General features: G+C 36.8%; 1 protein-coding gene across 8 annotated transcripts in view; it reads right to left on the reverse strand.

Moving 5' to 3' along the window:
- Nucleotides 1-10,429: 10,429 nt before the first annotated feature.
- Nucleotides 10,430-24,625, reverse strand: part of tcf4 (transcription factor 4) — a 108,978-nt gene continuing 94,782 nt past the window's right edge. For 5 of the 8 annotated variants that reach the window (XM_077622232.1, XM_077622229.1, XM_077622231.1 and 2 more), the window contains 5 exons: nucleotides 20,360-20,492; nucleotides 18,136-18,289; nucleotides 16,874-17,103; nucleotides 15,727-15,868; nucleotides 10,430-14,855 (listed from right to left, as the gene is read on the reverse strand). In XM_077622232.1, the coding sequence (XP_077478358.1) occupies nucleotides 14,807-14,855; nucleotides 15,727-15,868; nucleotides 16,874-17,103; nucleotides 18,136-18,289; nucleotides 20,360-20,492 (708 nt within the window). In that variant the 3' untranslated portion in view covers nucleotides 10,430-14,806. Of the gene's footprint in view, nucleotides 14,856-15,692; nucleotides 15,869-16,873; nucleotides 17,104-18,135; nucleotides 18,290-20,359; nucleotides 20,493-24,625 lie in introns of all 8 variants that reach the window. The other 3 variants (XM_077622235.1, XM_077622234.1, XM_077622236.1) reach the window with 1 other exon arrangement.

Below are 24,625 nucleotides of genomic sequence, written 5' to 3' on the forward strand. Positions count from 1 at the left end.
GCGAACTGTCTTAAAGAGTCGCACAGTATTCACACAGTATTCCTTTCTTCCTGTCCCACATTCAACTTTGTGAAGTGAGGCTGTGTAAGGTACTTCTCAGTATTCAGTGCACACAGCAAAGTTCTCACGGTTGCCCAACAACAGTTTGGGGGTGTGCATAGGAACCAACATCAACCAGTAGCATAATGTATTGTGTAACACATACAATGGGCATCACATCCTTACCACCAACAAAAGAAAACTACAACCTGCTTATTAGTAATGTATTTATAATCTCTCTCTCAGCTCGACATACCATAAGAACATTTTACGTTTTTACAATTTTATATTCTTTCATGTAGAGCCGTTTTCATTTTGTTCTGTTTAATTATACTGAAAACTAATTAGAATTTGTTTCATATTTAATTGATTTTGGAGATATGGTTTCCCACTGTTGGTCACGCCACCCAAGATGGCCACCACCTACACAGACCACCATTAAAGAAAAAACATCACTTAACTTATCCTTTTCCTTTAATGCTCATAGACGTCCAATTTTATGGCATCCAATCATCACATGCTGTAATTTTTAATGAGTTTATCACTAGTAGATGTCCAATCCATGAAATGGGAGGTTTGGCAGCAAATTAATGTTCTATAACCAAATGTCTTAAAGAATATGCAGTAATTATGTATTTAAAAAAACATTTTTTTGTCCCCAAAAACATAGCATCAGTATAATGTTGCATTCTGCAGATAAAACAAAGCCAAATCTCAAAATTGCGAGCCAAAAACTGGTATTCGTGCAACACTCCTAAAAACTCAAGAAAACCACTTCACTGCATAATCATGTTTGATTAACAGGAGTACTACTAATGTACACTATACGGAGAGTGTCTTCTGACATGAATAAAAGATACGGTGTGAATTTTAAAACTCTTTCACCTTTTGATCTTCTATATCATTTCAAAAAGTAGAACATCGACAAACAACAACAACAACATCTCTCTAAGCAGTGCAGCTCCCAGCAAGACTGGACCCACTCGGCCCAGTGACGAGACTTAATGAGTAATAAGCACTGGGTGACCACAGTTTTGGAGTCAAGCCAACACTCCCAGATGCCAAATTGAAGCCTGAAGGTACTGCATAATGCAAAACAACACTCATTAAAACTTGAAGGGGGAAAAAAAAAAACAAGGCGCTATAAAATGCAAAATTCACCAAGATGCATTTCAGGAGAGGCTTAGTGGCAATTCCAGATGAATAATTAGAACTCTAGCATCCATTAAGGAAATAAATTACAACTTGCAAAAACGTGTTTCATGACCTATACGGTACGTACGACTTAAGCTTTATGTTGAGGGGGATGGAAAGAACAGAAAAACAGGAGAGAGAGAATAAAAGTCATAGAAGAAAGAATTTCAGAATAATTAAGGTATCCAAGGTCAAAGGGGTGATGTATATTTTCATTTTCAAGTCAGGTATGCAAAGGCAAATTGCTATACCCATGAAAATGTGTCTCTGATTTTTCCAAATAAATGACTGAGCACTCAGAAAATGGTCATTTCTTCAAAATATGTCTTCCAGCTGAATGTGATTATTAACAATCTCCCAACTCTCATCTGTCCACAACATTTTAGTGATTTGCTTCTCTTGATGAGCGATTTGAACAGCTTGTCTGCTCCAAAAGTAACTACAACTAGTAGCAGGAGGTTCCATTTGGCTTAAAATGACTGCAGGCTAATGCAAACACAACATAACAGGTTTGTGAAGCCCGAAATTATTCTTTATGACAGACAATGTAAGGTGGCTTTTTTAGTAGAGCGAATACCTTATATTTGTAAGTGTGCTATCACAAAAATCAGTGGAACATGGGCTTCACCTTAAGGGTATGCAATACTAAACACTTTTATTATGAGGAAGCTGGGAAAAACATTATTTTCTATTTCTACTTGACAACAGAAATCCAGGAGCGTAACTGGGTGAAAGCATTGATGAGTGATGGACTACATTGATCTATAATCTGAACATCAAAATGTGACAATGCTCAAAAGGATGAGAAGCAGAGAAAGTGGGTTTGACAGCATCCCTGCATATTTGTACTATGTATGAAAAAAACACTTCACATTTCACAGATTACGAGAGTGAATCCTTGTTTGAAAGTTAACACACAAGTACATGCTCACACACACACACACGATCATGAAGTATCACAAATATTTGGATGAACTCCATGTGATGCTAGCAATCTAAACTATTTACCATGTGCTACCATCCTCCTCACACCCTCATTCTTAACATACCGAGTGCATCCGTCCAACTTCCTACTTTCCCATAATTCGCCCTGGACTGTCAGACTGTCAATTTCAGCCGGACTGCAATTTCATTAGTTCCCTTGTGCAAACTTCAACAGATTGATATGAAAAAATAAAATAAAATAAAACAGAAACAGTGATGGTACATGTGCGTGTCATCCACAAATAAAATAAAGAAGTCATTTGTAACCCTGTAGACATTTTTTGTACATGAATATTTGTTTTTAAAATAAAAGGACAGAAAAATACAAAACCATACTCTAAATGAAGTTATTTCAATGTATGAGGTATAAAGTCTATAGAGGTCACCAATAAATAATGCTGTATATAACATAAATTTTCCAATAGGTTCTAATATCTGCTTATGAAAATTCACATTAATTAATATTTTTGCTTCTAATTTTAAGATGTCACCACATCCCTTCGAAATACCAGTACAGAAGATGAATAAAAATGTAGGATGTTTTTGTTGTTGTTTGCTATAGAATAGCATAGTTAATATTATTAAAGATTAGGGATTACCGTATATTTTAGATTTAATGACAACATAGTAAGGAGATAATTTATGTTTAAATATTAGTAAATTGAAACATTTTTATTAAATATTTAAAACAATTTGAGGCCAACATCCTGGAATTTTTAGAGTCAAGGATATTATGTTACCAGGCGTTTTAGCTGTCTAATCTCGATGAGATATTATTAACCAGTTGTGAAAAAGTTTTTAATTGGAAAACATTTAGAAAAAAATGCAAATATTTTTGTTTTCGTTCCTATTTTTTTTCCTAGTGGTTGCAGGTGTTTAGAATGCAAATTGGCCTCTTGATACAAGCAAAATGCAAAGAACACAAAATCTGCTGATGATAATCACACAAGTTTTGCAGCTCACACAACATCTATCTATTTCCTCGACATTTAGGGTTAACAAGCGGAAGAGTGACATGTGTTCTTGGTAACTATACTGACACAAGAACATTCTCAACATAATTCCACAGTAAGTATTAATGATTGATAGGAAACAAATGCCACTTTAGGGTGTTCCTCATACCAGAAGATTTGACATTTGATGTAGAATAGAAACTGGTGCAGCACATAATGGGTAGCTTGTTCAATAAGTGACCAGTTCATCCATATCGATACCACATCACAAATAGTAGTTCTGCTTGACTAACTCTCTTGCAAAATTGAGATATATTCTGCCTTGCCGTGACAAGTGCAGCCCCTTTTAAAGGGCATGAGAAAATCAGTTCTGAAAGGGTGAAAATGAATGATGTCGAGATCCAATCAATACTCAGTATCAGTTCCCGATATGGATATTTTTCGAGTATCGGACACTCGGAATTTGTCACAAGAACGAATCCGATTCAGTAGCAATGTGTATTTTCAGTACCATTGACCTTTTCGACTGCAGTAAATCATACATCCACAAAACTAAATCTATAGCTACAAAAATGCATTTCTAAATATCATAATGTTGATTTAGCTTTTTTTGCAGGTGAATCCATTAAGTGTACTGTAGGAATATATCACATGTTGTATTTTAACAAATAAAATGTTGCATCCTTGCCTGCAACATGTAGATTACAAACCCTTAGTGTTTTATATTCCACCACCATTAGAGGCAAAATGTTAACCTTAAATTAAAAAAAAAGATTGACAAAGAAATTTTGGACCTTCCTTTTAGGGAATAACGTCGCGTGTCAGTGTGAAGCATGTGAGAGAGTGAGTGAGAGAGAACAGGAAGGAGTGACAGTGTGAGAGTGGAACAAGACCAAGAATGGAAAGAACAACAATATGGATTAGAGCACCATATCTTTTCTGCAAAAATAATCAAATGTATGTGCTAGACTTCAGAACAAAGCTGATTTGAATATCTTAAAATAAAATACAATAAAATGGGTGTGTGAGGGCCAAGAGTTGTGCTTTCTTGTCAGTCTGGTTGGTTAACTGTCTGTACTGAAGTCAAGGGAAAGAATGTGGGCCCATTAAACACAATAAAGAGACAGTGAGAAATACTGTGGGAGGGCAAGAAAGGGTGTGTGTAGAATGAGAGACGTGAATGAGGACCAGTTCCTGCACAGTAGCAGATATTTGAGAGATCTGTCAAGACGTTTCGTGGATAAATATAATGACAAACAAGTTCACATTTAAACCTAATACAAAGTGGGATGGGCCCAACGGTAGAAGCAATGTCCAGTATGGCAATCGATTTTATGTTCACCAAATATTATCGTTTCTATAGGTCTTATTTGGCTATGCAAGTGCAGAAAAATATATGCTTAAAACGGCACTGTGTATGTATGAGCATCTGATATTTTCCACACCAATGCAAACATCTTAGCATTGTAAAACACAACATTAAACAAAAAGACAATTGAGACTGTCAATCAACCGTTAGCACTGTTATTTCCATACCATGTTTGACATACAGCAGCACTCATTGGATCAACAATTCCCAATATTTTCAGGGTTCTGTAGATGTTCAGTATTTACTAAAATTCATCACATTTTAACATAATCATATTAGTTTTCCTACTACCTGGGAGCATGTAGTAAGAGCCAAAGGTAGACTTTTAGATGCGAACAGCTGACACTAAGTTGATATTCAGCATTCCTAAACTTAGGAAGACACTTTCACTTGCATAACTGATTGCTGTCGATCATTGACACCTAACAATGTATACTTGCCACCTGTAGAATGCAGCATGGTAGCTTGGGTCCTTGAAACAGAGCGGCACGTGTCAGCTGTTTTATGGCCGTAAACTGTGTATTGTGATCGTTTTACAGCCTTTACAGATTCAATCAGAAGAGACACTAGACTTGTCAGAAGAGACACTAGACTTGTTTGTGTGCACAACTTTGTTTTTGCATGTTCTGACAGAACACAGTAATGAAATACATGTCAAAGAAAAAAGGAAGTGAAATTAAAACTGTCAAATTTGGCTGCATTCTAAAGCCATGACATGACTTGTCTGAACAATCCACTATATTCAGAATGATTGGTTTATTTTACATAACTGCTTTGACTAATGTCAAACCAACCCAGATTATTAGAAATTGTTGTTAGAGTACACTTTACTGCACCTGTAGCCAAATATTGAGTATAATCGACAGCACTTTCACAAACTATGTATATAAATTCCAATCATCAGATTCTCTTCAACTGTTCCTAAATGTATATAGAATTAAAGGGCATATAAAGTGATATAATATTAGGGCCTGATTCACAAAGCTTGTCATAAACTCCGGGGTAGTACATATGGACTTGTCAGTAGTACATGTGTGACTTCACGTGAGGACAATTGTGACCCCCTCTCCATCCAGCTGAGATAATAACATATTTATCTTTTTTTTTTCTTTTTTGTGTAGCTTTTCTTATCGGAGTGAAGTGTACAGAGTACAGTCAGACTCGCCCTGTTTACGCAAGGGAGTTTAGCGCTCAGAATTTAACAACATACTATATTTAAGTCACTGATGAGTCTTAAAGTGTGTCACGTATGACAGAAGTGTTTCAAAATGCAAAAAGTAACTGCAGTAGTGAATACAAGCATTGGTTGTTTATCTTCCCCTTGGTATCTGATGGCCAAAGAATAAGCACTTGCACATTCGCCGCTCCGAATCAAAATAAATTGGATGATTATCGCCATCAATGATACAAATTCTAAGCAGGTCCTCTTAGGATGGACGTTTACTGTCAATGGCAGATAAAGATACTAGGGAAAATGATGCAGTTAAATATTCTTATAGTCAGTGAGAATTGTTGAGAACTTGTTTATCTTTTGACTTAAAAATAGCTTATTTTATCTTAAAAATATTGTAGATTGGTTTAATGACAAAGGTATTGATTATTGTATTGCCATATTGTGAAATCATGGTCATCGTGAGCCTTGTATTGTAAATTTTACTGTTTTTGGAGGTATGTAAAGGAACCCAGCCCTAATCCATATGTATGTATAAGTGCCAAGTAACTTGGAACCATCATAATAATTCTCATTACTATCATTAAGGTGTTCTCCACCACTCAGCACCCCAAAAGAACAGCCCAATAGCGTTTTATTTTGAACTAAACCCTTGCATTGCTCATTATTTCACTATTCAAGTGAATGCTGGTGTGGCCTATGATTACAGTGCAACATTAGCCCACAACTTATTTTATGATCACAACTATCTAATGATCCTTCTTTCACTTTTAAAATCACACTTCATTTTAGCGATTGCCCGACATATTTCCAGAATATTTGTATGATACTTATTTTCCCTGAGCGTTAATTCTAATTTGCCATAACAACTTGCAGACTTGTGGATCGCTGTTTAACTAATTGACAATCCACGCTGCGTTTGTCAATTCAGAAACGCGTCACCTAACGACACTTGAAGTCGTCACAGTTGCGGGTGAAATACTCTTTAAAAAAGTTTCTTACTGAAGCGTCGCTTGACTTCTTACCTGTTAGGGATCCCGTTGAGGTGCTGCGCTGCACACTGACGCGCTGCGCCGCAAAACTTCCCCCGTCAGGAGTTTGCTTGGTGGGCGGGTCGCAAAACTACACCTGCGGCATTCCAACAAGGCGTACGTAAAGTTGCGCCTCCTTGGAGGAACGTGACGTTAGAGACGCACATTCATTGGCTGCTGCTCCATACCTGATAATAGGGGCGCAGGGAGGAAAAATAAATAGAAAAAGCATATTTGCCTAAAAATGCAATCCTGGCAGCCCGGTGGACGAGTGGTTGGTGCCTCGGCCTGACAGTCATGGGGTCGGAGGTTCGATCCCAGGTCGGTTTTCGCTGTGTGGAGTTTCTATGATCTCCCTGGGCCTGTGTGGGGTTTTTCCAGGCACGCTGGTTTCATTCCAAATCCCATAAACATACAGGGTAGCCTGCTTGAACACTAAATTGCCCCTAGGTATGAGTGTGGGTGTGAATGTTTGTCCTTGTGCTTGTGCCCTGCGATTGGCTTGTCACCAATTTAGGTTGTCCCCCACCTGGTGCCCACAGTTTGCTGGGATAGGCTCCAGCACCCCCTGCGACCTTTGTAAGGATAAGCGGTTCAGAAAATGAATGAAATAAATACTCACATACTTGTGGTGAAGTATCTTTTGAATTGACTATTAAATCATAGGGTCCATGCTTGGCTGAATGTGTAAATTACAGTAAACAGTTAGGAATTAGTCACAATTGTGGTAAATTATATTATTAAGGCCTAAAGGCAGTCTACAGGTGAGTTGTGGAGTCACCTGCAGGCGAGTGTTGGTTAAACAGTAGCAGGTTGCTATGACGTTGATCCGAACACAGAATCACTTTATGTTGCTCCAACCTGGTAACCACCACGCCTCACATTCTTCCGTGCACAAGTTCAGAAACACACCCATTTGACAGACAGACTGACACTATGGATTTCTCACTGTGATGCACACAAGGGCTATTGATCTATGGCAGGGGTGGCCAAGTCCAGTCCTCAAGAGCCCCTATCCGGCCTGTTTTCCATATCGCCCTCCACCAACACAGCTGAATCAAATAATCTGGATTGGTATGAATCTTCTGGACAGCTTGCTGATGAGTTGATCATTTGATTCAGGTGTGCTAGAGAAGGGAGATATGGAAAACAGACTGGATTGGAGCTCTCGAGGACCGGATTTGGCCACCCCTAATCTATGGGTATAAAAATGGCAATTGGAAGTTGCTTGAGAGATGAACTCAGTGCTTTGTACAGAACATCCTGACCTACAATTATTTATTGGCTATCACATTTAACTAAATACTCAAACAAACCATATGACAGCTCACTATCGCTATGGCTAATGAGACCTAAAGTGTCCATGGGCTCACTAAGCCATTGAAGGACTAATACAGCAACTCTAAGTCCAGTACTTGTGTGAATCAAAATGTACACCTGAACTCATCGGTATAGTTTTAAAACAAAATCCCAAAACCTATATCACTGTCACTCTTCATGTACTGAAGTCTTCTGGGTGTAACAAACAAGAATTTAAAACACGTTCGAGGATAAAATTCCAAAGAAATCATCTTTGCATTACACCCTTGTCAACAGCATACAAACTAAGAGTTTTTTCTACTTCTTTTCAACTTTATACTGGCAACATTTCGTAAAGATTGCTGACCCAATACTATCTTTTATTCTGCAGAGTTTAACCATGAAATAGATTTCTTTTTATTATAGCTTCATGATTTTGACTTACAAGGAGAAAATGACACATTTGTGTGTTGGCGGCATAGTAATTGAATGAGCAGCATATATGCCTCGCACTTGTATGTTCAGATTTTCAATCCCTGGTTCTAGGCTTCCTGTGAGGAACTGTCCGCTAGTGAGAATTATTTTTTATTTGTGTCTTACGATTGGGTGTGGACCAGTTCACAGTATTTGTGTCCTTCAAACCAGTTCAAGGTGCACCCCACCTACTATACATCGTCAACTCGGGTCAAAGTTAACATTCAAGAGCCTTGTGAGGGGAACGTGGATGAATGATTTATATTATGTCCTCATGGCTTTTTGTTATAGTGGCTGCTTATGTTTAGAAAAATGATCCCCATTACATTATTTTTTTCTTTCAGTGGCTTGAAGAATGCAGCTGTACATGTGCCTCTGTTTCACTTGTACTTCAGGGTGTGACTGGAGTGAAATTCTGAAGATGGGAGCGTCGCACAAAGACAACCTTTACTCATACTGATAACTCCCTCTGCTGCAATAACTCATACTAGATAGCTGGCTGATTCATTTCGACAGTTATGCAGGGTACAGCTTGCTTTTGTGTAATGTGCTTAAAAGTGCTTGGAAGGTTGTTGTTTTTTCTTCTACTGGTGCCTTCATGACCTCTGTGACCCAGTGACAAATGCTTCATCTGTTGATTCTCAGAAGTTGTTTTGGTCTTAACCTCATGTGAAACTTTACAAATAATTCCAGCGAATCTTTAAACCACATTTTCAAACTGAAATTTACCCCGGTGCGATGGAATTTACTCCTTCAGATCATTTATTTAATCAGGTGTCTCAGATGAACTGGCATTTTTTAAGGAATTATGTTGACAAAAAAGATTTAATCTAACAATCGACCAAATCAACGAAAACGTCATTCAAAAATAATGCTAAAGGAAATAAATGCTATCGTAACTAAACAATGAAGATGTGACAAAGCTTAGGAAAAATTTATCTAGGGTCATACTTACGTAGTGTTTTTGTAGCTCAGTTTGAGAGAATGTTAGGATGTAGAATCATGATGCAAATCCACACATATACTGCGTTCAGAAATTTCCTAGCGTGGTGACATTATACAAAAAGGTTTCAGTAAATATGCCTTCGCCTCAGCAAATAATTACCACTTCAATTGCCCCTTTACCAAAAACTATTGGAATGACAAATCTTTCATCACATCTGTCATCAACTGTGAATTATCTCTGACAGTGCAAAAATGATTTTGAAATAGCAGAAATCAGCTGTGTGTCTGAGAGGTGAAAAGGTCAATTGATGGTCAAAAAGCTAAACATTACAAATACTCTAGCAGAGGCCACCTCATATGATTTTGGTTGCTCTTACAAGTGCCTTGTCGAATCCAATCAAAGGCATTGGGCATAACAATAATATTTTTTAGGGATCCGGAATACACTACGATTCAAATATGAAAGATAAAACAATTTATTGGCGTTTAAATATAAATATGACTACCTTAGCTTTAACACTACTTCCGCATTGTTTAACTAAGGCACACTTGTGTGATATTTTTTTAGATTCTTATAAGGCTAACCTTTACTTTTTCCTAATTTTACCAAATTTCACTGAATTTAATTTCTAAATTTCAATATTATATAACTTTATATGCATCTTTAAAATCTTAACAAGTATGAATTTGATAATGCCTGTACAGCATTTTCATTTTCTTTTGTAAACACTTGGCAATCAGACAAAAGTACTGTATTTTCACGACTATAAGGCGCACTTAAAAGTCTTAAATTTTCTCCAAAATAGACAGGGCGCCTTATAATCCAGTGTGCTTTATATATGGAAAAAAAATTAAAATGTGTCATTCATTGAGGGTGCGCCTTATAATGCGGTGCGCCTTATAGTCGTGAAAATATGGTAATTGAATTTGCTGATTTTTAAAAATGTTGTGACAACACAGGACAATAGTGGAGATTTTTGAATTCAACTCATTATTGCAGTAAAACTGGTACAGAGTAGCAGATTACAAAGCTCTTGGCACAGTCACCGAAAAAGAGAAATGAGATGTTTATGTACAACAAGGAGGGAGAAGAAATAAAAACACGTTGGCTAATCGAAGCAGCAGGGGTAACAAAATGACATCAATGTGAAATGATATGATCATAAAACAAATAGAAAACATAAAATTAAATGTTGCAAAAATAACATTACTTAAAAACACATTTATTTTACACTGACAGATTCAACCCTAGCGTTCAACTTAGGTCCGATTCAAAGCAGCATGGCCTTTTGACACAAAAGTCAATTATAATGACAAACATTAAAAGCAAACCGAAAATGCCTTGCACACCATCTGAAATATTTTTGGGGAAATAGCTGATACGATTGTTTGCTGAGAATTTTTTCCTTTGCAATTGAAAAAAAGCAATGTTTCACAAAACTTGATCATGAACCCTAATTTCACTTAAAACTTGAAGAAATAAATGCACAGGGGTCAGAGCAGGCCCATGTCCAATGGTGTCATCTTCATGGCTTTCGATCTTTCTTTGGGTAATTGTTTTCCCTCAAGACTTCAAGTAAGTTCCCAGTGTTTTAAGGTTCTTTTGCAACAAGTCTGGCTATAATCCAATTTTCTAACTACATTTTTGCACATTTCTTTCTCAACCAAATAAAAACTGGCATGGGCTGGCTCTGACATAAGTTGTTCCTGGTGCAAGTTCAGACAATGTTATTCCCACTTTGACGGGTCTGCAACTACAACAACAGTACCGTGTATCACTGACAATGGAGAGCTGACAAGCGGCTATCTTGACCAGACAAATACTATTTTATTAAAAACAGCTTCATCATCATTGTCACATCTCACAGGCAAATCCTCACCCCACTGAAACCTCACAGGAATCGTTTTCTGACTATTTACACCTTTATCTGCAAAAAATACAATTACAATGGACATAGTATTAGGAGGCATTTGGGATATGAACAAATACTGTCATCTTTTTTGATCTTATCACTGTCATTATCCTAACCAGCTCCAACATGATTAAAAAAAGAGTTTGCAAATTTCTTATCTTACAAAGATTTCAATATGCCTTTTTTTTGGAACACACACACACACACCCTTGGAAAAAAAAGAAAAATGCCAAATAAAACAAACCAAAACATTCTAAGAACACAAATAACAACATCTACATGTAAAAATATAACTTTTACATAGACAATTTCAAAATATGGGTTCGGTTTGCTGTTTCGTTGAATACAATTTACAATGTCTGCTTGTTACTGCCATGATGGCTAGTAGTAAGTGTAGCTGTTGGACCTCTGGTGCCATTGTGTCCTGTGCAGGGCGCCATATTAGTCAGAGGCAGAGGTTGTCATAGCAACATAAGACATAACAGAGTCATTTCATGATTGGTAACACAAGGGGCCTTGACAGTTCAGTCATTGGAAAAATAATTCCTCCCCAAGCAAACGATTTTGCAACAAAGAGAGAAAAAAAACAAATAAAAACAAAAAGGAAAATGTCACCCTCCTTATATATTGTATATATTTTTGTACATTTATATATAAATTGATCTATTCAAATAGATTATTTTTCCAGTTTCTGTGCCATCCTGTTGATTGATTAGGATTTTAACCGAGTCAATATTGACGCTCGTCAGAGAACAACACTAATGGTACAAATTGTGTTGATTTTTTTTTATTATTATTTCTATTTTTTTTCTTTTTTTTTGTAATAGACATGTAAACCAGAACATACAAATAAAATTAACAAGAAAATTATTTTCTTTAAAAAAAAATAAAAGGAGGAAAAAATAAGCGCTTTACAACATACAACCACACACGTTGTACTGAAGACTACATTGGCTCAAGGAAAAGCCCATCAAATATTGATAAAAAGCCGATCAGCTATATTACAAGAAGAGACGCGTTCACTGTGAAAACTGGGCTGAGTTCAGGATAATGGATGTCTTCCAAGGGACATGGAGAACTGGGGCGAGGGCTCATTTTGCTAAATCAAATGTCTGTCAGAACACGCTCTAGTTACACATAGGCATACAGCACATCAAATACACTTTGTTTTTGTTTCTTTTTTTATCCAAAATATTTTTTTTGAATTTATTTTTTTTCCACTTTTTTTCTTTTTTTTAAATTCCCAGGTCTGGTACAAAAACCTGACTGCATAGAACCTAATGACAAACAACAAGTTTCCCTAAGCTTGCATCCTATGAAAGACCAGGTCCTTCTCTGGCAACTTCAATGATATGAACTCTAAAAAAGGCACTTTGGTAGACGTGTGTATGTTCAAATTGCATCTCTGGGACCATTTTAAGGGCTTGGGGGAAGGTTGACCTCAATTTTAGGGCTCATAAGGCATGGGTTAGCAGAGAGGGCAGCAGTGTGATTCGGAATAAAAGAAATTGGGTTTTTAAAAATTGATAACTTGTAAAGGTAAAAGATGTTCTTAACTTTATTATTAACCAAAGTACTCGTTGGACGAAACTGTTACTACTATGTGGTTGACCTCTGTTTGACATTCAATGCAACCTGATACAAAGAATTCTACTGTTAAAATAGACTACAGTAATACTCAGAAAAATTTAGATCATTGTGATTATATTAAAAGTAACTCCACGCTAAACATGGTTGTATGAGGAGAGGCTTAATCTCCGGAGTGAAATATTGAACTCCGGAGTGCACAAAATTTGACACAAGGATGTTCTTTTATGAAGGGAAATGTATTGGCTCAATGTGATTATCTCATTTAAATTTACAGCAGAAGGATGAAAAGAGCCACATGATTGGATGTCATCGTCATTGGCACTAAAAGAGTCAACTTTAACATGAGTGGGTTTAGCTTTAGGTGAGCGTAGTGGTTCTACTAAGAACCAGTCACCAAGAAGAGACATTTATTCATCCACGCTTACCTGGCTGTATTACAATTTAGTCTATTGACAGAATATTCGTTTCCATTAAAACCTTCAATGGAAGTTGGTCCATTTTTTTTCTGGTCGGACTTACTCAACACTAAGAGTTGAGTATTATTTGTGGAATGTGCATAACAAGTTATAAGATACACTTTGTTGCTCAGTCCTATTCCTATTTTTTTTCCATCCTGTGTCCATCTTTGATGCAAAGATAAAAGTTGGGGTGTTTTTGAAGATGCCATTCTGATTGTGACAATAACTTCCTATCAAATTTAATAGAACAGTCAATATTATTTCATGATTTGTCCACTTTTGCCCCCCACAAAAACTTCCCAATATTAATTTCCAAAGGCCCTCAGTTGATTTGTTCATTTGTATACAATCCACTTTTGTCCCAATGCTAATATTTAAGCCATTTGTGTGGAAGTGAGCAATAGGTTACCATCAGCTCTACAAAATAATCAGTTCTTTCAATTTTACTGTTTGGTTTGATATACTGTGACTGCCAGGTGACAGAAAATGGATGGATGGTTATGTTATTCTTAAATAGTTATTTGCATGAAATTTTAATAAACATCTGGAAGTTACTTTGTCCTGCGTGAATAAGGATTTTTTTTTAGAGTTCTGCCTTTACTTGATAACTTTCAGAGTTAGAAAGTATTTACTATTTGCAATAATAAAGATTTGAGCATCCTAAGAACGAATTAGGTTTTCAACTCATACCTACGCTCCAAATAATTGTGGCTATTAAGAAACTTAAACAGGTTTTGTCATATTGTGTTTGTGTCATTTCCCCATGTGTATTCATCTGACTGTGTTGCACCGTCAAGTGTCTTCAGGCACAGCTTCATCCACAATGTGGCATAAATTTGCCATTTAATCAGACATGCTCAGACTGCACATTGTTGCTAAAAAAATCTTGTCAAATATTTGATATGTTTTGTTTGCCTCCCTTATTCCCTACATTGCTTACAGCGTGTCCAGTTGTTTTTCTATATATTTATACATATACAGTACTACACATATCTTATTTAGAAGCCCAATGTTCTTTAAAAGTGGGAATGGTGGTAGTTGTAAAAGTAAAAGAATTTCTTAAATGGTTGGTGGTGAATCTTTTTTTCCCTTTGCAGTACCTTCACAACAAAGTCTCCCATGAACAGCAACTTGAAAGAAGAAGCCGTGTTGCATCGGCCATTGGATGTCTCCATAGAGTAGAAGTTCACTTCAGTTGAAGATACAAAGCATCCCGTGAATGTGCAGTTTGTTTTCTTGATAGGGGGAAGAGGCAAAAGTGAAGAGGAGGATTAGAAGACATGAGAGGAAACAAGGAGGCCCGTCAAACTGGCGTGGAGAATCTTGATTGATCTGGCTGAAGCAACAATAGGTTTGAATGATTGCTTGAATGTCATAGAAACACTGTCAGAGGAAGTGGTCACTCATCATTTTGATGAACTCTGGCACCTTGGACCTGGAAAGAGAAAAACGTACTCTTACTTATATACATTATTGCATCAGGAATGAAGGTGATGGAGACGGGGTATATACAGTAACTACGTATATACAGTAACTACGTATATACAGTAATTACGTATATACAGAAGGATGGAAAAGAGCTGAGGAAAAAGAAAAAAAAACAGGCCCAATGAGCACAAAAAAATGAAAATTCAGGGTGTCCCCCGCCTGGTGGCCGTAGTTAGGCTCCAGCACCCCCCGCGAACCCTAGATAAGCGGCGGGGAAAACAAATGAATGAAAAAAAGCAGAACTGCAAACATAAAGTTTCTCAATTAAAAATAAAAACAAATAAAAAACAACAACTGATGATGACAGATTACAAAGTCACACATAAAATCACACTTACTGCCAATCTGTTGTTACAATGTACCCAAGACCAGACCGAAACTAAATCATGTCTGTTTCTTTTTGTGCAGCTGTTGTATCATCAGCTCTGTAAACATTTATAATTTAGTCTTTTCAAATTCAATGTCATTTTCTGAACTGCTTTCCATACAAATGAGATGAAATCTTACTCAAATCTCAACATCCAATAAACAACATACTGGTGCATAATCTTTTTTTTTGCCCATTTTGAATCACAGTAGTACTGGGTCGATTTTTTATTGACACCATAAGTTGTTCAAAGGTCCAAAAATTTGGTATAAATTACTATTACTATACTTTATTTTTCTTGTTTCAGATTTTCAGATACAGGCCAAACATAATTCTGGATATTTTGACAAATATATTAAATTTGCCTTTGAGTTGAAGGTACAACAGCAGATTAGTGAATAAGCGAAATCTTCTGACCATTAACAGGAGATAGGATGTTGCTGCATTTTACATTTGTCCCAACGGGTTCGACCCATCGCCCATGGCGGCATGGTGTGCTGCAGCTATTGAGAGGGGAGTGCCGTCTGATCCCACGGTGACTTTCTCCTCTTCACGACGTTTCAGGCAGGCTGCCTTCGGGTTCAGGTTTCTCTCTGGGAACGAGACGTCAAAGACTGTCAGATGGATTGTTCACGCTATAACATTCACCTCTGCCAGGAATCAGAAAGTCAATGGTGACCTTGAAGCCAAGAAGGAGCATCATGAAAAAAAGAATCCATTACTGCCCTCTCCTGGTATTGTATGCTTTTATCCACCAAAAATATTAAATTAACTTCCTTGGTGCTGATCCTCACAAGGGTTGGAGCCTAATCCATCTGACTATGGGAATTAGGCAGAATACACCATGGATGGTTACCAGTAAATCTCAGTAAAATAAAAAAATAAAAAGTTATATTATTTATTAAGAAGTAGTTTTATCTAAATATACTATCTGCTAGTAGTAATGAAACAATTTTATTAATTTAATCTTTTTCCCTCCTTGAAAACAAACTTTTCTTGCCTGGGTAATAGGAAAAAAAAAATTAAATATTAAAACAAAGGAAAAATAATAGATCTAAAACAATGTTTATTTTAGCTTTTTTAAAATATATTTTTAGATTTTACAAAATGATTTATGAACTAAAAACACAGAAAAAATGATTAAAAGATTACAATTATTGATTTAAAAGGGTGAAAATCAGGAAATTTAATATACATCTAAAGTCTTCATTTTAATATGATCCTAAAACAGAAAGTCGGCACTCATGATTTACTTTCCCGGGCCACACAAAATCATGCGGCGGACCAGATTTGGCCCCCGGGCCGCCACTTTGACATGTGACGTAGATGAATATTATTGGTTAAAAACTACATTAACTGGTAGATCGAGAAAATGTGCTAGTTCAGAATATATAAATCCTTGGACTCCATTAAAACCAAAAACCAAAGAAGTATCTCAAAGGTTCACAATCTTGCTGACCACTGTGTTATATTTTACATATGTAGATTTACTACAAAGAGTTTTAGATTAATTTTTTATCATTATTATTTTCATAATAAATGAAAATCCCAAATGGACCATACAGAAGACTGAGAATACCACATGAAAAAACACTGACCTCTGACTTGCTGCTCCAAACTGAGGATAACCGCCACAGCCTGGTGAAGAATAAGCAACTTGGTCTGCGGTTTATCACTCTTCAAGTGCAACTGGACCATCCTGCCGAGTTCTTTGAATGCTTCGTTAATGTCGCGTACTCGCAAGCGCTCTCGAGCATTGTTGGCCATTCTTCGTTCTCGCTCCCTCTCCATCTTCTGCTCTGGGGACAGGTCCTCATCGTCGTTGTTGCTACGTTGGCCAATGATGGGAGGAAAAGGAAGTTGGGGGATGTAAGGGTTGGGGGTATGGGAGTAAGATTTCAAGAAGGAAGTTCAGTCGGAAGGTTTTCTTTTTTCACCGAGTGGTGAAAAAAAAGAGATTGTGAAATCGTTATCATGACCGCCATCATCATGGGTAATTCTCGGGGTTTGAGTTCCAAATGGTTCTGATTTCATTGACCCTCCAGGTGAAAAATAATCACAGTTCATTTATTGCTGGAGGGGTGAAGCTTGCCGAGCTGCATTCTGGGATGAAAACATTTAAAATGTGAATTAATCAAATTTTGCCAATTAAATGTCAGGTATGTAATCTGTGTGATAGTGTGTAATATTTTGCAAAATAACAATTTCAATTCAATGTATCACAATTCTAGTTTGCGTTGTTTGCATGAAGTCATTTTAAGAGTATTAATTGAGATTGCACCACAACTTGTGATCAAACATCTTTGGTTGCTAATTTCCAGTCCCATGAATGCAACGCAGTTCTTCTTTGAGAAAATTGAGGGTGGGTTCTACTCTGCTGTGTGAGAAACAGTTAAAACCAGGCTCAAGACCATGGAGAGAAGAACAGGATCAAACAAGAGCTTCTTGTCCACCAGAAACCTCTGTTTTATCTCAACAGTGCTGCTGTGTTTCTCTGCCAAAAGCACTGGCTTAACTCAAATCAATTAGCAGCGGCCATGTTTCCTCAAACAGAGCTGCCTGGTGGTTTTTGAGCTAAATGCTTCAGTATTAGTAGCTTTATTTAGCTGCTTCTCATCACACTTGGTCACTTCAACAAAGTCTGCAGGCTGGATTCCACAACCACTCACTACTTTGAACCCGTCCTTGTTAAAGTCTTCACTAAAAATACACACATACAATTTAGTTTTCAGAAAACAGACTTTTTTAACTCAGTTGTCAAGTTGGGACGGTTTCTTAGAGGTGATTTTAGAAGCCAGCCTAAGGAGACTTTTGATAGAAGCGACCATCTAAGAGGTTGGCGGGTCACCTAGATCTTGACCTATCAATTCCTTTGAGATCCTTGCTGTCAGGGTCTTCCTTCTTGGGGTCCAAGGTTTTGGAATCCTGCAGGAGGTTCTCGTCTCCTTCGTCCTCAGATTTGATCTCTGAGCTGATGGAGGACGTGCTCTGGCCCTGAAGGCCTCCAGACAGAGCTGCAACAGGAAAACAAAGAGGTGCTCAAAAGAAAGGACCAAAAAGTGGGTTCATAATAGCAAATGAAGCCTGAGTGCGGAATTATCACAGCAAAGTCCATTTTAGTTTTTTAACTGAACATTGTGATAATAATACACTGCTCAACACGATCACAATATTACTTCTAACAACGGGGAAAAAAGTAGAGTCGGGGGCTGCTTGCCGTAGTTGTGAGAGATGGTGTACCCTATCGACTGATTTATTTTATTTTATCGTGATAACAATTTTAATATTGGTCCATATATAAAGCGCACTGGATTATAAGGCGCCCTGTCTATTTTGGAGAAAATTTGAGACTTTTATGTGCGCCTTATAGTCGTGAAAATACGGTATATGTATATTTATATATATTTCAGCGACATGCTTATTTATTTATATATTTATTCATGTATTTATTTACTAACTTACTTATTACCTATCTATTTATGTCTAAAATGCCTTTCCTATTTCTGCATCCTCACCCTCTTGCTACTGTGACAACGAAATTTCCCGAATACGAGATGAATAAAGTTATCCAATCCAATCCAACATATTGTTCATACTGTTTTAAGCACATGGTGATTTGAATACATCGGAAAATTGACATACACATTTGAACTTTTTATTGTTAAGGAATATGATCGTAATACGATCAACACTTATAGCGAGATTGATTTGTAAATTGCTCACAAAAGGAGACTCGCGCAATGATAATTGGACTGCAAGTTGGCGGCATACAAGCTGTAGTGCAAATGTAAATGCGACTCCAGCCTCCTGTCTGTCTCTCTTCTCAGTAGAACAGTAAAGTCTTTATTTGACGTCTGTATGGATCGGTAATTGGGAGGCTGCCAAGTTCTCTGTCAACACAGAACAGTCTCCTCTGTTCCCACACATACACCACCAACTGTCGGCCATTTTGAATCTCCGTCTGCCTGACTGGAGGCATTTTGTGTTCACTTTGAGTGACAGCCTGTGTTTGGCTTGCATGTGTGCGTCAGTACAATTACTGTTAGTTTGCGGACAAATAGATGCAATTCCAACTAGCTTCATGTGATAGTGACTTTTTGCTTCTGAATGTTTGAATGAACTCAGAAATGGGAGGAGAAAGGACACATTTGTACATTTGGGGATTTGTGCTCGTTAAAATGGATGTGGTTTCTCACCCCAAAAAATCAAATGGTTTGGACTTGCTACTGTTATTTCATAATGGGCCAATAGTCCAAGAATAAACTGAATAAATGACTGTATAGAATCCTGAATATCAGTATTGTTTTAGCAGTACTGTTTTTTTTCTTTTAAGAAGTGGTGTACTACATTATGCAGATTTTACAAGCCGAATAAAGTTTATTGGATTATTTTAAGCAAGAATATAAGTCACATTTCCAAGCAGATATTTTGAGTAAACAGTATTTATTTGCCTTCTGAACATTACATAACCCTCATTTTCATGGCCTTGAGCACCTCCAATACATTGTGTGTGTGTTTGTGTCAAAGTGAGGGGCAATCTCTCCTTTTTTCCGCCTGAGAGTGTGTTTCACTCTCTCTCACTGCATTACCCACTTGGCCGTGGATGCTGCCTGCTGAACTTTGCTGCCAGCAAATTCATTTGCAGCCTTTAAAAAGAGCTCAGGGCTAATTTGTTACACATTGCACTCATATATTCACTTCCCTCCTTCATATTCATACCATATATTTATTTAGTGTTTTACTGCTCAGTAAATGTGAGCTTTGCCAGCTGAGAACTAACTTAATGCATCTGCTTGTGAGGTTTTTTTCGTTCTTTGCGATAAATTAACTTATTGTACATCTCCATTAGAAGTAAAAACAGCAATTGTAGCGTCATGCAGTCATTTCCCTTTTTTCCTGTTTTCTGGGTATTGAGCAAACATGACTGTTCATTTAAAAATTAAATGGTAATAAAACATTAACTGTTAATTAATGTTATTAATATTTCTTGGCAGTTAAAATGCCAAATATAAAAGTAAATAACATTGAAATATGATGCTTAATGGGTTAGTTTTCTGATCTTTCATGAGTATCTTGGGACTTACCGCGGTAAGGGTCGGTTTGGCTGAGATCTGGCGAGGTGGCTGACTGAGCAGGCAGCTGGGGCACCTGACCTCCCGTCATCGAGTGGCCACCACGTAAAGGACCCATGCTGCCATCTTCCCTGTGAGAGTTCACCTGTGGGACAGATGAAAGAGGAAAACAAAAATGAAACAACTGACCACCGTGCTACAAATGCCTAGTTTAAAAACCAGTAGCGCCAATAGTTATTTAACTGGTAGCAATTGATCTCAAGTTGACACCAGTACGTTTGAAAATGCATTAATATGTTTTTCCGTTGTAGATTTCTCCAGAGCAACAGATTTATAGTTACATATTTGTCTTGACACTGAGTCATTAAATTCAATGGAATTTATGTATTTATTATTCAGCTAATATAATTTATTTATAGATATATATTTTTTTGTATACATCCATTTGTAGGCCGACATTAACCAAATAGAGAGACTAAATTTGCACATTTGTAGGCCCCAAAAATCTGCATTCATTCGTTTTACCCATCCGTGTAGTAGTTCTATTTTTGGCCTGTTGAGGGCATTATCGCCCTTTCTAAGATCCTAAACTTCCAAGGTTGCGTATCCCATCATATCTGCGTGTCATGACATGTATGTTGTCGATTTGTGTGGTCTGTCATTGTTCTTTGGGGTTTGCAGGGGCATACAGTGAGTGAGTGGGGTGCATGCGTGTGAATGAATGTGTGTGCGTGCTTGGCTGAATCCTATCCATCTGTCGGACACGCACGCACGCGCACGCACACGACAACAACAACTGACAATTATCTTAATGCCCATATGTTTGATTGTGGGATTTCTAATTCCCAGGGCACCGAGCAGTTTCCAGCGGGGGCTCTGTTTTGGCATGAGATGGGTTCTCTTTAAGCGTGTTTTTTTCCCGTGTGTGTGTGTGTTTGTGTGGATGGCTTTATGATGCCAAGCATCCTTGTCAGCATCCTTAAGAATGGTCTTAAAGTCTGTTTTGTAGGAGCTCGCTAGATGTTTTACTTTGAAAAAAAAATCAACAAAACAATTATGATTCGTGAAGTATGCTCTACAGGAATGTACTTCATAATGTAGGTGGCACGATTTGTGTTACAGATTAATTATCTTGATTTCTGATAACGCATGCACAATGAGGGAGTAAAAAAAAAGAAAAAGTTTAAAATGGGAAGATGTAAATTGTACGCGCGCCGTATTTATTCTTTGATAAGTCAAGGCACATTTTTTTTACAATGTGCTTAATCAGAGCAAAGTCTTAAATGATTTCACAAATGCATGGTAGATCAAATGTAATCATAAATAAATAAATACATTCAGATATTTTTTTTCATGTCCACTTTTTTGGCACTCCTCACAGCGCGCACACACTGATACTAATGTATGCAACACAGCCTCTCTTTTGCTCCTCCATTACCCGATATCAACAGAAAGTGAGCTGAAAAAAACCCCAAATCCACACAGAGACCCCCAAATCCCGAATAATAAACTATAAATCTATAGCAGGTAACCACGTAATGCCTCCAAATGTGCAAAATAAACAGAAAGCGATGTGTGAGTCCCCTAAAATGAACAGGGAAGTCACCCAACACTAACTCATTCACTGAAAATTCACTAGGACAGACATCTATTTCATTCAAACTGGGAAAACTGACAGTGAATGCTCATCTTTCAACTGAATTGAGGGCAGCAGAAATCCAATCCATTTTGACTAAAAGGGGGAACGAACGAATACATTGACCCAAAAATGCACCAAAATGTAGTAACCGAAAACCTATAGTAAGTGACCCATGGGGAAAACAACCATCACCATGAAATTTGTCCACAAATTGCAATTTTGTACTTAAGAGTAGTTGTTGTTTTCTTTTCTTAGTGACTATACGTCAAAGTACACTCACTGTTTTGCTAAAATTACTAAAATCTACTTTAATATAAATACTTTATGGAGATTATCAAACACTGTAATGTGAATTTGAAAAGGGTATGATATAGTGTACAGAGCTCATATCCAATTATGATATAATGTTGTCTTTAAATGCTATAATTCTTGTTGCTGAATGGCTGAGTAACTGAATAGTTTTTAAAGTTGCAGTTATTATTATTTATATTATAGTTATTATGTGGTCCTCTGAACCACACATGCACAGCGTACATACTGAAAGTGCCAAAAACATATTCATTTACTGTGATTAATTTAGTGGCCAGCAGTTGAAGCCTTAGGGGTAGTTGCAGATGTTATCCCAAGGGCAGAGTTGGCTCATTGGGCAAACCAGTCACTGAGCGTGAAAAATGGAGTGTTGAAGGAGAAAATCAGACCATTTTGGGAGACATTTTTGAATAATAATCATATTAACAAAATTCTTTTAATTATTTCTTTTTCAAAATCACAATAGCAAAGCTTTATAGCTTTGTAGTAGACTTCAAAATCCAATGTAGCCATTATATTGACGTCTAAGAACATTTCTGTAATGTTTTGAGAATGAATAAGGATTATTCATGTATTCGTAACTTGCAGAGTTTAAAAATGTTTTTTTGGAAGCTTACATTGTAACTCCAGTGTGAATAAAGTTGCATTAAAAAACAAATCTCTCTGTCTGATTGTTAATCCCACTGGCTAACGAGGTCTTGCCAAGCACATGCCAACGTCCCCTCTCGCCGCGTGCGCAAAATGTTTGGTCACACAAAATGTCGGCCATGCGTCGCTGGGCATGCGGAGTGTTATTAACTATTAGCGTATATTGCCTCCCATCTGTCCAGACATACATTTGTATGCTCTTTTATTTAGAATTTGACACTCATCGTTTTCTCTGTATTTTCTTCCTCCAAACTCTGCCTTTCATCATTGTCTGGCTTCTCAATGTAAAATGGCAGGAAAGAGAGAAGGAGACGGTGGCGTACATTTTTAATGCAGGGCTTTTATATTTTAACGAGCCTTCCTTCTCTCTTCCTTAATTTAGTGCAATGAGGAAGGGAAGATGAAGAGACAGACGGCAGTGAGAAATATAAATAAATTACACAAACTGATCTGCTGCTTGAGGGATGTGCATTGCTGCCATGAATTGGAGCCACACCCTCAAATCCCATCGTTCACCAGTCTCAAATAAGACCCCCGAGTCTGCTCGTGCACTTCAACCGAATGGAGTTGTCTTTGAGCTTTTTTTTTTATTTTATTTTGTTTTTAATAAACTATCAGCAGGTAGTAGTTAATTGTGTCTGCCTTTAATTTTGGACAAATACTTCAATCCAAATCAGGGAAGTTTAAAAAACATTTATGACAAATGAAAGTGCTCGAAGTGGCCATATTCAAAAAAGAGCTAGAATAAATAATCTTTTTGATGAAAGAATGTCTTTACCATATAGAGTGTATGATCTTAAGTTACTTAAAAAAATCCTTTTGCAGTGATTTTTTAAATGTATTTTTTACTCAATATTTGTTCAATTTGAGACTTGGAGCCATGTTGTATAAGACAATTAAAAAGGTTGTTCAGGTTAATTAATATAATGATTTCCAGAAATATATGATAAAACAAAGCATGTTCAACAAATGCAACCTACATTTGCTTATAAATATTCATTATGAATACAAAGGGTTTAGTTGCTCAAATGGAAATATTACCATACCACAGGGATATATATATATATATATATATATATATATATATATATATATATATATATATATATATATATATATATATATATATATATATATATATATATATATATATATATATATATATATTTATATATCATAAAGACATTTAATTTATTTCCAGGAATTAAGTAAAGCAGATTAAAAATGTGTTAACAGAGGACTCAAGAAAAGCTCTGCTGTACTTTTTTTGGAAGTATAACTGCTGGACATGATTTAAATTACAAGTGTCGATTGACAAGTGAATGTGTAAACGTGGCCGACACGTTTGTTTCTATGATCTTTTATCAAATTTGAAACAATCAGAGTGTTCAAAACAGACAAAACTCCAATGATGTTTCCCCTGCTATTGTTGCAATTCAGAATACTAGAATTGAATAGAATCTAATGTGTGTTTTTATATTTTTTTGTCAGCTAGTCTTCTCTCCTACAAGACCTGACAACCAGTTTATGGAGACTGGGCATGTGGCTATTTTAATTATGAACATCTCACATGTGCTTTGATTTAGAAGGGCAATGAGATAAGGACACACATGGAAATGATCGGGCAGTTTAAAAACATGTTAAGCCTTCATTGCGTTCTTTAGAACCTCAAAGTGTATATT

This window comes from Stigmatopora argus, chromosome 16 (assembly GCF_051989625.1).
Source record: "Stigmatopora argus isolate UIUO_Sarg chromosome 16, RoL_Sarg_1.0, whole genome shotgun sequence".
In the NCBI taxonomy this organism is placed as follows: Eukaryota; Metazoa; Chordata; class Actinopteri; order Syngnathiformes; family Syngnathidae; genus Stigmatopora; species Stigmatopora argus.